Consider the following 12,094-nt stretch of genomic DNA (forward strand, 5'->3'; position numbering starts at 1 on the left):
AAATTTTGATAAAAAAGTAAGGCTAACCCCTTGCAATTTTTTCAATTTTGGCCAAAAAATAAAATTACTTGAAACTTGCTGGAAAGATGCTTAAGGGACCCTAGAACACATTCCAATTCCATTTGTGAAAAGATTTGCTTTTTAAAAGAAAAATTGGATGAAAATATGGGGTAAAATCAGTCAAAAATGTTAATTTATTTCTCACCAAATCGATGGTTTTTGCCCAAAACTTCACAATATTGAGTGTTCGAGTATTGATTTGTGCTCCTCTGACTTCCAAAGGAATTTCTGCATTGTTTGCAGAAAAGCTATTTTTTGGCAAAATTTTGATAAAAAAGTAAGGCTAACCCCTTGCAATTTTTTCAATTTTGGCCATAAAAATAAATTTGCTTGAAACTTGCTGGAAAGATGCTTAAGGGACCCTAGAACACATTCCAATTCCATTTGTAAAAAGATTTGCTTTGTAAAAGAAAATTTGGATGAAAATATGGTATAAAATCAGTCAGAAATATTAATTTGTTTCTCACAAAATCGATGTTTTTTTGCCCAAAACTTCAAAATATTGAGTGTTCGAGTATTAATTGGTGCTCCTCTGACTTCCAAAGGAATTGCTGCATTGTTTGAAGAAAAGCCAATTTTTGGCCAAATTTTGATAAAAAAGTAAGGCTAACCCCTTGCAATTTTTTCAATTTTGGCCAAAAAATAAAATTGCTTGAAACTTGCTGGAAAGATGCCTAAAGGACCCCTGAACACATTCCAATTCCATTTGTAGAAATATGTGGCTTTTTAAAAGAAAATTTGGATGAAAATGTGGGGTGAAATCAATCAAAAATGTTAATATACTTCTCACAAAATCAATGGTTTTTGCCCAAAACTTCAAAAAATTGAGTGTTCAAGTATTGATTGGTGCTCCTCTGACTTCCAAAGGAATTGCTGCATTGTTTGAAGAAAAGCCAATTTTTGGCCAAATTTTGATAAAAAAGTAAGGCTAACCCCTTGCAATTTTTTCAATTTTGGCCAAAAAATAAAATTGCTTGAAACTTGCTGAAAAGATGCTTAAGGGACCCTAGAACACATTCCAATTCCATTTGTAAAAAGATTTGCTTTGTAAAAGAAAATTTGGATGAAAATATGGGATAAAATCATTCAAAAATATTAATTTGTTTCTCACAAAATCGACGGTTTTTGCCCAAAACTTCAAAATATTGAGTGTTCGAGTATTGATTGGTGCTCTACTGACTTCCAAAGGAATTTCTGCATTGTTTGAAGAAAAGCCAATTTTTGGCCAAATTTTGATAAAAAAGTAAGGCTAACCCCTTGCAATTTTTTCAATTTTGGCCAAAAAATAAAATTGCTTGAAACTTGCTGAAAAGATGCCTAAGGGACCCTAGAACACATTCCAATTCCATTTGTAGAAATATATGCTTTTTAAAAGAAAATTTGGATGAAAATGTGGGGTAAAATCAGTCAAAAATGTTAATTTATTTCTCACAAAAAGGACGGTTTTTGCCCAAAGCTTCAAAAAATTGAGTGTTCGAGTATTGATTGGTGCTCCTCTGATTTCCAAAGGAATTTCTGCATTGTTTGAAAAAAAGCCAATTTTTGGCCAAATTTTGATAAAAAAGTAAGGCTAACCCCTTGCAATTTTTTCAATTTTGGCCAAAAAATAAAATTACTTGAAACTTGCTGGAAAGATGCTTAAGGGACTCTAGAACACATTCCAATTCCATTTGTAAAAAGATTTGCTTTGTAAAAGAAAATTTGGAGGAAAATATGGTATAAAAACAGTCAGAAATATTAATTTGTTTCTCACAAAATCGATGTTTTTTTGCCCAAAACTTCAAAATATTGAGTGTTCGAGTATTAATTGGTGCTCCTCTGACTTCTAAAGGAATTTCTGCATTGTTTGAAGAAAAGCCAATTTTTGGCCAAATTTTGATAAAAAGGTAAGGCTAACCCCTTGCAATTTTTTCAATTTTGGCCAAAAAATAAAATTGCTTGAAACTTGCTGGAAAGATGCCTAAGGGACCCTAAAACACATTCCAATTCCATTTGTAGAAAGATATGCTTTTTAAAAGAAAATTTGGATGAAAATGTGGGGTAAAATCAGTCAAAAATGTTAATTTATTTCTCACAAAATCGATGGTTTCTACCCAAAACTTCAAAATATTGAGTGTTCGAGTATTGATTGGTGCTCCTCTGACTTCTAAAGGAATTTCTGCATTGTTTGAAGAAAAGCAAATTTTTGGCCAAATTTTGATAAAAAAGTAAGGCTAACCCCTTGCAATTTTTTCAATTTTGGCCAAAAAAATGAAATTGCTTAAAACTTCTTGGAAGGTTGCCTAAGGGACCCTAAAACACATTCCAATTCCATTTGTAGAAAGATATGCTTTTTAAAAGAAAATTTGGATGAAAATTTGGGGGGAAATAAGTCAAAAATGTTAATTTATTTCTTAAAAAAATCGATGCTTTTTGCCCAAAACTTCAAAATATTGGGTGTTTCAGTATTGATGGGTGCTACTTTGACTTCAAAAGGAATTTGTGCATTGTTTGGAGAAAAGTCAATTTTTGGCCAAATTTTGATAAAAAAAGTAAGGCTAACCCCTCTCATTTTTTTTCAATTTTGGCCAAAAAATGGAATTGCTTGAAACTTCTTGGAAGGTTGCCTAAGGGACCCTAAAACACATTCCAATTCCATTTGTAGAAATATATGCTTTTTAAAAGAAAATTTGGATGAAAATTTGGGGGGAAATAAGTCAAAAATGTTAATTTATTTCTCACAAAATCGATGGTTTTTGCCCAAATCTTCAAAATATTGGGTGTTTTAGTATTGATTGGTGCTCCTCTGACTTCCAAAGGAATTACTGCATTGTTTGCAGAAAAGTCAATTTTTGGCCAAATTTTGATAAAAAAGTAAGGCTAACCCCTTGCATTTTTTTCAATTTTGACCAAAAAATAGAACTCCTTGAAACTTGCTAGAAAGATGCCTAAGGAACCCTAGAACACATTTCAATTCCATTTGCAGAAAGATTTGCTTTTTAAAATAAATTTGGATGAAAATATGGGGTAAAATCAGTCAAAAATATTAATTTATTTCTCACAAAATCTATGCTTTTTTTGCCCAAAACTTCAAAATATTGAGTGTTCGAGTATTGATTGGTGCTCTACTGACTTCCAAAGGAATTTCTGCATTGTTTGCAGAAAAGTCAATTTTTGGACAAATTTTGATAAAAATGTAAGGCTAACCCCTTGCATTTTTTTCAATTTTGGCCAAAAAATAAAATTGCTTGAAACTTGCTGGACAGATGCCTAAGGGACCCTAGAACACATTCCAATTCCATTTGTAGAAAGATATGCTTTTTAAAAGAAAATTTGGATGAAAATGTGCGGTAAAATCAGTCGAAAAATGTTAATTTATTTCTCACAAAAAGGACGTTTTTTGCCCAAAACTTCAAAATATTGAGTGTTCGAGTTTTAATTGGTGCTCCTCTGACTTCCAAAGGAATTTCTGCATTGTTTCAAGAAAAGTCAATTTTTGGCCAAATTTTGATAAAAAAGTAAGGCTAACCCCTTGCATTTTTTTTTCTATTTTGACCAAAAAATAAAATTGCTTAAACCTAGCTGGAAAGATGCCTAAGGGACCCTAGAACACATTCCAATTCCATTTGCAGAAAGATATGCTTTTTAAAAGAAAATTTGGATGAAAATATGGGGTAAAATCAGCCAAAAATGATAATTTATTTCTCACAAAATGGATGGCTTTTGCCCAAATCTTCAAAATATTGGGTGTTTTAGTATTGATGGGTGCTCCTCCGACTAGGAAACGAATTGCTGCATTGTTTGGAGAAAAGTCAATTTTTGGCCAAATCTGATAAAAAAGTAAGGCTAACCCCTTGCAATTTTTTCAATTTTGGCCAAAAATGAAATTGCTTGAAACTTGCAGGGAAGATGCCTACAGGACTACAGAACACATTCCAACTCCATTTTTGGACAGATATGCCATTCAAAACGAGAATTGTGTGTAAAAGCGAATAAAAATATGTTGTTGTTTTTTCAATAAACAGAATATTTTTTCCCCAATATTTGAAATCTTAGCAGTTTGAATACTAATTGAGGTATTCCTTGCATCCAAAAGAATTTCTGAAAAATTCAATTTCGGGGAAAATATTGATAAAAAAGAAAGGCTAACCCCTTGATACCCCTAAGGGCAAATATTAGTGCAATAATCGATTTAGGATTGTCCCTTGTAAATAATCCAAACACTTAACGACCAAAAAAAAGAAAATCTTGTACACACTCATGTTCGTTTAAATGATAATTCTCTGATGATTTTTAATGATGGAATGATGATGATGATGATAATAATAATAACCTTATATAACCACTACAACAGGGCATAAACCTGATTAACAACACTCATGGGTTTCTTTTCCTTCAAAATTTGTCAAAACGTAAAACTCAAAAAACTTGAAATCGCACTAAAAGCTTAATATGAAGCCTCCACTTCCGCCATTGTTTCATAAATCCATGGATTTTTCATGCTCGGTCAATTTTTGGTTTGTTTACTATCTCTGGGTGTTTGAATTTCGGCCTTTATTCTGATCAATGAGATGAAGCCGAATCTGACTTTTGGAGTTTTGCGTAGAAATACATGTATACTACTCAACCGCTAAATCACTTTTTTTTTTCTTTTTCATGTCAAGTGTTCCCTTGAAATGACATGGACCAGTAAATACTGAAAAAAAAGCTCCTGAAATATTACCATATGTAAACAACCAGCTCAGATCTGATGTGATTCTTACAGCTTTTACAAAACTGCAGGGTTTTATGGACAGACGTAGCATCACTTTCTATGAGCAAAGCCCAAAACATGTTTGTTAACAGTCTTGCACAATAAATGCATAAATTATGCAAATGCATGCAAATCTATGCACACAGCTGGCATGGCACTGTTCTTGTTACAGAAAAAACAGTTCTTACTGGTTCATGTCACATGCAGGACAAATTTCGTCTCAAATCACGCAGAAAAAAGTACAAGTTTTCACACCACTCAAAAATTTGTTTTAGTGATGCGTCAAGGCACAGTGGGGGCTTCACCTTCAAGCCAATGTTTTTCTTTAAAGTCGTCAAATAATATACATTTTTTTCTTAACTAACATGAAATACATGTAAACACGTCTTTAGTTAAAATAATCAACACTATCAGGTATTTTCTATATCCGCATGTCACCCTACTATAAAGTTCATCGTTGATTGCCATGGCGACTCAGTATTGTTTTTTTTCTCTTCAGTCGGCACCTAAGGATGCTCAAGTATTACATCACCCTACACAAAATAAATCGACGAATCACCTTCTCCGACAGAAATCTTGGACACTGTCTGAATGCATTTGAACATGTGATAAAGTGTAACGCAAGCCTGGATTGGTCGCCCAGGACTCCATATAAAAATAGAAAACACCTGAGTAGGCGGAGCTTTAGCGTCCGACCGCTGTTTCATGCACGCCGAGAAAGAGCGCATGAAACAGCCGTTGGATTTCCAATAAAACTTGTGTACCTTTCGGACACACACTTATAAACTTAAAACTCTCTTAAAACTAATATATATTTTTTTTCTTTAATAAAAAATAGCTAAAATGCTTTTTAAGTGTTGCAAGCACAAAAACATGGCCGCTTGCATCTTAAAATGTATCTTTGGCACGCCATCCACAAACCACAGGTTTGCAACATCTCTTTGCAATCAAACTCACGGCTATAAAACCCAATTTTAGGCCCAGTGAATATTACTGAAGGGCCATGCTGGGTTTCAGCAACATGTCTGAGTCCCGAGTCAATTGCAAGTCGATGCAACAAACTACGTTAAAATGTATGAACATTTGACAAAAAACCAAAACACCAAAACAAAATTGTGTAAATGTTATGAATTCTACTAATCCTACGCTATATACTGTTCACAAAGAGAATAAAATTGCAAAAATCTACAACTACTCCAATGCAGAAGAATTTTAACAACTCATAAAAGGTCGCTTCTAACAGCTTCAAACACGGAATTCCAAGGCAAATACAATTGATCAGGCAATATTTTTTTTATATGTGGAAATTCTCAAAACAACACAAAGAGCTCTGCAAAATGCAGATTCGAAAACTCTGACTCATCTGTAGATGAAAATAAAGTCTGAGGTTTGGAACAAATATTTCCTTCTTTTCTGACCACAACAGCCACGATAGGAAAAATACTTGCTCCATCAAAACTCACATACACATCTTTTTCATACTAAATCAAGTTCTATGTACTTTCACAGGCCAAATTCTTGAATTGATGTTTAAATTTCCATTTTTTTTTGCTGAAAATTCATTTCCTTTCAATGAAATTGACAAATATTCTTTACCTAAGCTTACTACTATAGCTTTTAAGAACTACAGGTACATATTTTGGCTTTCCAGAGAAAAGTACTTAAAGCCAGTCTCTGTGAACTAGCATTTGGAAATATAAACATAAATTTATAAGAATAAGGCAACTTCTTTTATACAACGGTACTCACAGAACTACAGTGATGGTAGTTTTTAAATACTCAAAAAGTGAGGTCTTTCCTTCTCTGTAAAACTGGGGCGTCTTGACATGATTGCGAACTTAAATATGCAGAAAACTTTGCTCTCGTCTAAATAAATACCAGCAAACACACAGCCTTTCCAACAACACTCTATGAATATTTTATGCAAATAGGAAAAATACTTTTTCAACATGCATATTTCAATATGCAAATGAGACGTGGCGCTGCATGATGGGTCAGGAAAAGTCAATTTTATGATACAATGTACAGAGGTAACAGTTCATGGTGTGTATACATTTGAACTGATTTCATAGGCCAACTAGGTGTTGGCCGTTTGTTTTACTGATGAATATTCAATAACTTGAAAGATGAACAATTCATTTCTTCTTCTTCTTTTTTTGTCAAGCATTTTTCTTTAACATTTTCCCCAAACAAAGAAATACTTGTGCTTAAACTGTCTTTTTGGGGGGTCATTTTTTAAGCAAGATATCTTAACTCAATGGAGCTGCTTTTAGCACACACACAATGGCTTAGTAAAACCCAGTAACTAGCATGGAATTCGCCAGTAACTAGCATGGAGAATGCCAGTAACTAGCATGGAAAAATGCCAGTAACTAGCATAGAAAATGTCAGTAACTAGCACTGAAACAACGTCTGTAACTATAGCATATAAAGTGCCAGTAAACAGCACAGAAAATGTAACTAGCAAGGAAAATGCCATTAACTAGCATGGAAAATGCCTGTAACTAGCATTGAAAACGTCAGTAACTAGCATGGAGAATACCAGAAACTAGCATGGAGAATGCCATGTGATTTTACACCAATTTCACTTCACCAAAAAAGTTGCCAAGCACTGTTTTCAGTTTAGGCGCTCCATAACACTGGACGAATTTGTTCTTAACCACACAACCATGCAAAGCACAGTTTATGGATTTAGGGTAAGCTTCACAATTTTGCATGTTCAGGGCAAAACTGTTTTTGTTATATGCACGGAATCCACAATCTAGGCTAACAACTACATGTACCACCTCGACACAAACAATTCTCACTGGATAAACCTATAACCAAAAGCCTCTTCTAATAAGAAAAAAAAAACAATAACAAAAATATGAATAATATATAGCAAACTCTGCATATATCTTTTTTTTTCTACAACAAAAACACTCTTTCTTTTTTCTTTGTGGCAGTTTCGTGGCTAGTCAATACACATTATCGTTTGGCAACAACAGTACTGTAACTTTTTTTCGTTAAAAAGACGAGATTTTTTTTATCTTTGTACAAAGGTAAAAGACATTTCTTCAAGATCACACAAAAAGAAGGTGTAAAAACAATGACATTTTTGATTGTTCATGTTTGAATTTGTGAACTTTTACCAATAAAAGAAACCTGTATTTTTTTGGAGTTGGACATACAGTTTGAGTATTCAGCAAATCTTCAAAATTCTTCGAGGCTGGACGATTGCATAAAAAAAGGCAACAGCAAACTTACGCATTTAGAGGTAATGGCACATATGTGTAGGGCTTTCTACTGCCAACATTTACGAACTGCAATTCACTTTCTTTTGCAAACCAGCCCCTAAGTTTTCCTGTAGAAATCCACAAAGAGTATGAAGTTGAAAAGGTTTTTTTTTTTTTACAGATTATGGAAAAAAGAAATTCATCGAGAACTTTGTGCAAAAACTTTTTTAAGTATAAACACTTTGCATATATATCTCAACACGTTAGCACACTTGTGTATGACAAGAGTATGGGCAAATCAAGACCAGCAAATCCATTTTTCTGCAGTATTTTTGCAAAATTGTTCAATTTCCACGTACAAATGTCGAGTTGTTTTGTTTACAAATGTTTTGTACTTTCTCATTCAAACAGAAAAAAATTGCAAGTTATGTGTAACTTGCCTTTCACAATATCTTTAGTTTTGGAACTTTGACGTTTTACTAACCAAAACAATCAGTGGAATTGATGTTTACCGTGCTAAGAATCTGTATTTTAAAGACATCCCAACTATCGTAGAGCTGTTACAAATTAAGAAAATGGTGATTGACGATCAATATAACCACTTCTTTGACAGTGGGTGATGCTGGGGGGAAAAAAGTGGATCTGCTGGTCCCTTGTGATGTCTTTTTAAGTCTGGAATTTTGAAATTTCGGAATTTCTGTCAGATAATCAACTGAAAACCCCACAAATAGTAAACAGTGAAGGTTGGGCAGAAATTCGGCACTTGATTACGTCTTGGATTTGACAAGCAGCAGGAATTTTCCTCGTGTAGTTGAACAATTTGTTCTCCCATGTATTTGGTCAACAACTCAACTGCACGTTATAAAATCTTGCCTTAAGATTCTCAATTGGGTTTGGTCATAATCCACTGGCGAAAGTACCAACCAAAAAATCAATTTTTTTGGCCAAACATGTCAGATATCCACACTTGTTATGCCCTTTCCAACCCAAACCTTCACATTTTCACAATGTTGTTAACAATTCTTGATATTTTTCATCAAATTCACATTCAGGGCCGATTCTGCCCACTGACCCCTCTCCTTTCCAGTTAAACTCATGTTTTTCTTGCCAAAGTTTCAGATTTGTTTCGGACTTTTGAGTATTTGAATTCTGACAAATTTTTACAAATTTTTAAAAGCTGTATTTTTGCAGCCCAGTGGTTGTGTGATCAAGAATGCTTAGTTCATCAATAATACCCTTTGTCAAAAAGGGGAATAAAAGTCATTTTCCCATTGTTTCCATGCCAAATTCCTTCCAATGCAAAATTTCTCTCGTCCGTCCGACTTCTTTTCATAATGGCTCCCTATATACCAATCATGAATCCATCATATTAAGTGATTGTGTAGGCTTTCATATGGTTAAAAATGTGCATTAAAATGCAATCCTAAAACACTTCCTAAAACACTTCCATATGTAAAAATGAAATGTTACTCTGGAACTTGGTTAAAATTACTAGCTACAAACCTTTTCTAATTGCAGTCCCTAAACTAACAGCATTAACAACGCAGGAAGATTGTTCCACTAACTTTACAACTACAAATGTTTGGCCTTGTCACGCCTTATTTGAAAACACCTGCCAATTAAACCTTATGAATGAAAATTGATGAGGACGCTCTACTACTCAATGGCATAGTAGAAACGAAAAACAAAACAATGATAATTAAAATAGGCATGCGCTTAGTACTTTAACTCAAATTAAAAATTCATGAGTATGGAATTCTAGCTGTTAACTACTGAATTTTAAGCATGGAATTAATAAACAACTGTTTTAAGAAGTTAAGGAAAAAATATCTCATCAACACCGCAAGTTTCAAATCTTAAAAAAAGTCATGACCGAAAATCAACAGTGGAATTTCTTTTCAAGAAATTTCAAAAAAACCCACAAAACTCATCAACGTTTGACCAATTTTCAGAACTTCCGTGAGGTCATTGGCAAAACTCTCAAGTCAAACCCCAAACCAAATCAAATCCAGATAAAGTTTACTAACTAGTTAACATAATCCAAGATAACTATTTAACTAAACGGCACCGTACCAACAAAAACCTGGTTAACAGAAAATTCAACTTCAGCATAATCCGCAACTCATCAGAAAAACAACCAAACAGTCCAATTATAACATAACTAGATAACATAATCCTAGTTATTAGTTAAGAAAAAAACCCCAATGCAATTGAACATAATAACTAGATAACATAATCCTACTAACTAGCCTAATCCAAGTTAAGCACTATATGTAACTAGTAAAGATGGATGACCTCCGCGAGTAATAGTAGAACAAGTAAACAGCCAAAATATACAGGAATGAAAATCTCAACTATAACTACAAATAAACCAGGAGGGTTGAACAGCCAATCGTTTAATAAATGGTTATACTATTCGTAAGATGGAATTTTGCGTCGGCCGGTGATGTAAAACAATATTAGGTTTCGCCCTTCACGGACATATAAACACTGTATACTTAGTGTGTTACCTCCCGAGTAAAAGTTGGAAAAAATCACTGGGATGGGACTCGAACCCACGACCTCCTGCTTTCTAGTGCAGATGTCTTACCACTCGACCACCGAGCTAACGGGATCGGTTGGCTGGTTCGAATCTGATGTGCATGTATAGTAGCAAGAACCGCAATTTAACTATTCATAAGATGGAATAAACCTAATACATTTTTGTATTGATTTACATCACCCCGATGCAAAATTCCATCTTATGAAAAGTTTAATTGCGGTACCTGCTGCCACATGTACATCAGATTCGAACCGGCCAATCGATCCCACAAGCTCGGTGGTCGAGTGGTAAGACGTCTGCACTAGAAAGCAGGCGGTCGTGGGTTCGAGTCCCACAAAAGAGAATTTTTTCCAACTTTCACTCGGGAGGTAACACGCTGAGTATACACATTGATATGTCGGTTAAGGACAAAACCTAATATTGATAAACGGTCATCGTTATCAAAAACCCTAAGTTTAAACAAAACTACTCTTTGGTTAATGCTCTAGCTGTATAACGTGCAAGTCCCATTGCTCGGATTTAAGTAAAAGTTGAATACTCTAACAATGAATGATCTAATGAGGAAAATAGAAAGGCATGAAACTAAAATGATTGTCTTTTAATTTTTTTTTTTTTACATGACTTAATAGTTCTAGCTGTCATTTTTACGCATCTCATAAGGAAAGGTGTTGTTAAAATTTCATTGATTTTGAACTGATCGATTTGATTGATTTTGAACTGAACTGATCAACTAGATTCCATTATTGATAACGGTACTGATTTTGTTTAATCAATATCATTATTGATCATTATTATATCTGATTTTGCAGACTGTTTCTGATAACTCGACTGATCAGTGATTCGATCAGTTTAATTTACACGTATAGAATTCGGGCGTTTCGCAATGCAGTGCGCCACCAAGAGTTTGCCAGGGAGAGTTCATTTTTCCCAGTGCATTGTGGGAAATAATCGACAAATTTGCAGAGCGGGACATTAATTGAAATTGTTAGTTTTTCTGGTCAGTTGTTTCGCAAGCGTATGATTCGAGTATCTGTTTGCCCTTTTCTTTTCTTTTTATACATATGTTTTTTTTTTGTAAGGCGGCAGAATGCTATGCCCCAATCTATAACAAATTAGCTCAAGTTGTCTACTGATACTCGTTCAAATGGGTCATGCTTTGTCGACCGTAAACTTGACAAATGGACTCTCCATGGCAAACTCTTGGTGGCGCACTGCTTTTTTGCGATTCGCCTGAATTGACTAGTTGTCTGTGGAATGATCCGTATTGATTATTATATGCGTCAATTACTCAATTGGTTATTATTAGGTATTGATCGATACATTGGTTATCAATTGCCAATTGATCCGTGGGTATTGATTTTCCGATTGATCAATATTGTGCTTGCTGGTAGACATCGTTGGGGGAGGTAGGGGCGTACCCGTGGCCGTGGTAACCACCGTAGCTGAACTGTGGGCTGTCGGGAGCGTCGCCGCCTGTCCGAGGGAAAGAATTGGTGAAGTGGGAAAAGAGCAAAATGAAGACAATAATACCAAAAATCTAAGAAA

The 12,094-nt window shown here is 34.4% G+C and overlaps 1 protein-coding gene across 3 annotated transcripts in view; it reads right to left on the reverse strand.

Annotated features, from left to right (window-relative positions):
- Positions 1-11,669: 11,669 nt before the first annotated feature.
- LOC119725549 (APOBEC1 complementation factor-like) overlaps positions 11,670-12,094 on the reverse strand; it is a 28,322-nt gene continuing 27,897 nt past the window's right edge. For 2 of the 3 annotated variants that reach the window (XM_038196983.1, XM_038196982.1), the window contains one exon: positions 11,670-12,022. In XM_038196983.1, the coding sequence (XP_038052911.1) occupies positions 11,919-12,022 (104 nt within the window). In that variant the 3' untranslated portion in view covers positions 11,670-11,918. The remainder of the gene's footprint in view (positions 12,023-12,094) is intronic. The other variant, XM_038196984.1, reaches the window with a different exon arrangement.

Source organism: Patiria miniata, unplaced genomic scaffold (assembly GCF_015706575.1).
Source record: "Patiria miniata isolate m_02_andy unplaced genomic scaffold, ASM1570657v1 HiC_scaffold_19, whole genome shotgun sequence".
In the NCBI taxonomy this organism is placed as follows: domain Eukaryota; kingdom Metazoa; phylum Echinodermata; class Asteroidea; order Valvatida; family Asterinidae; genus Patiria; species Patiria miniata.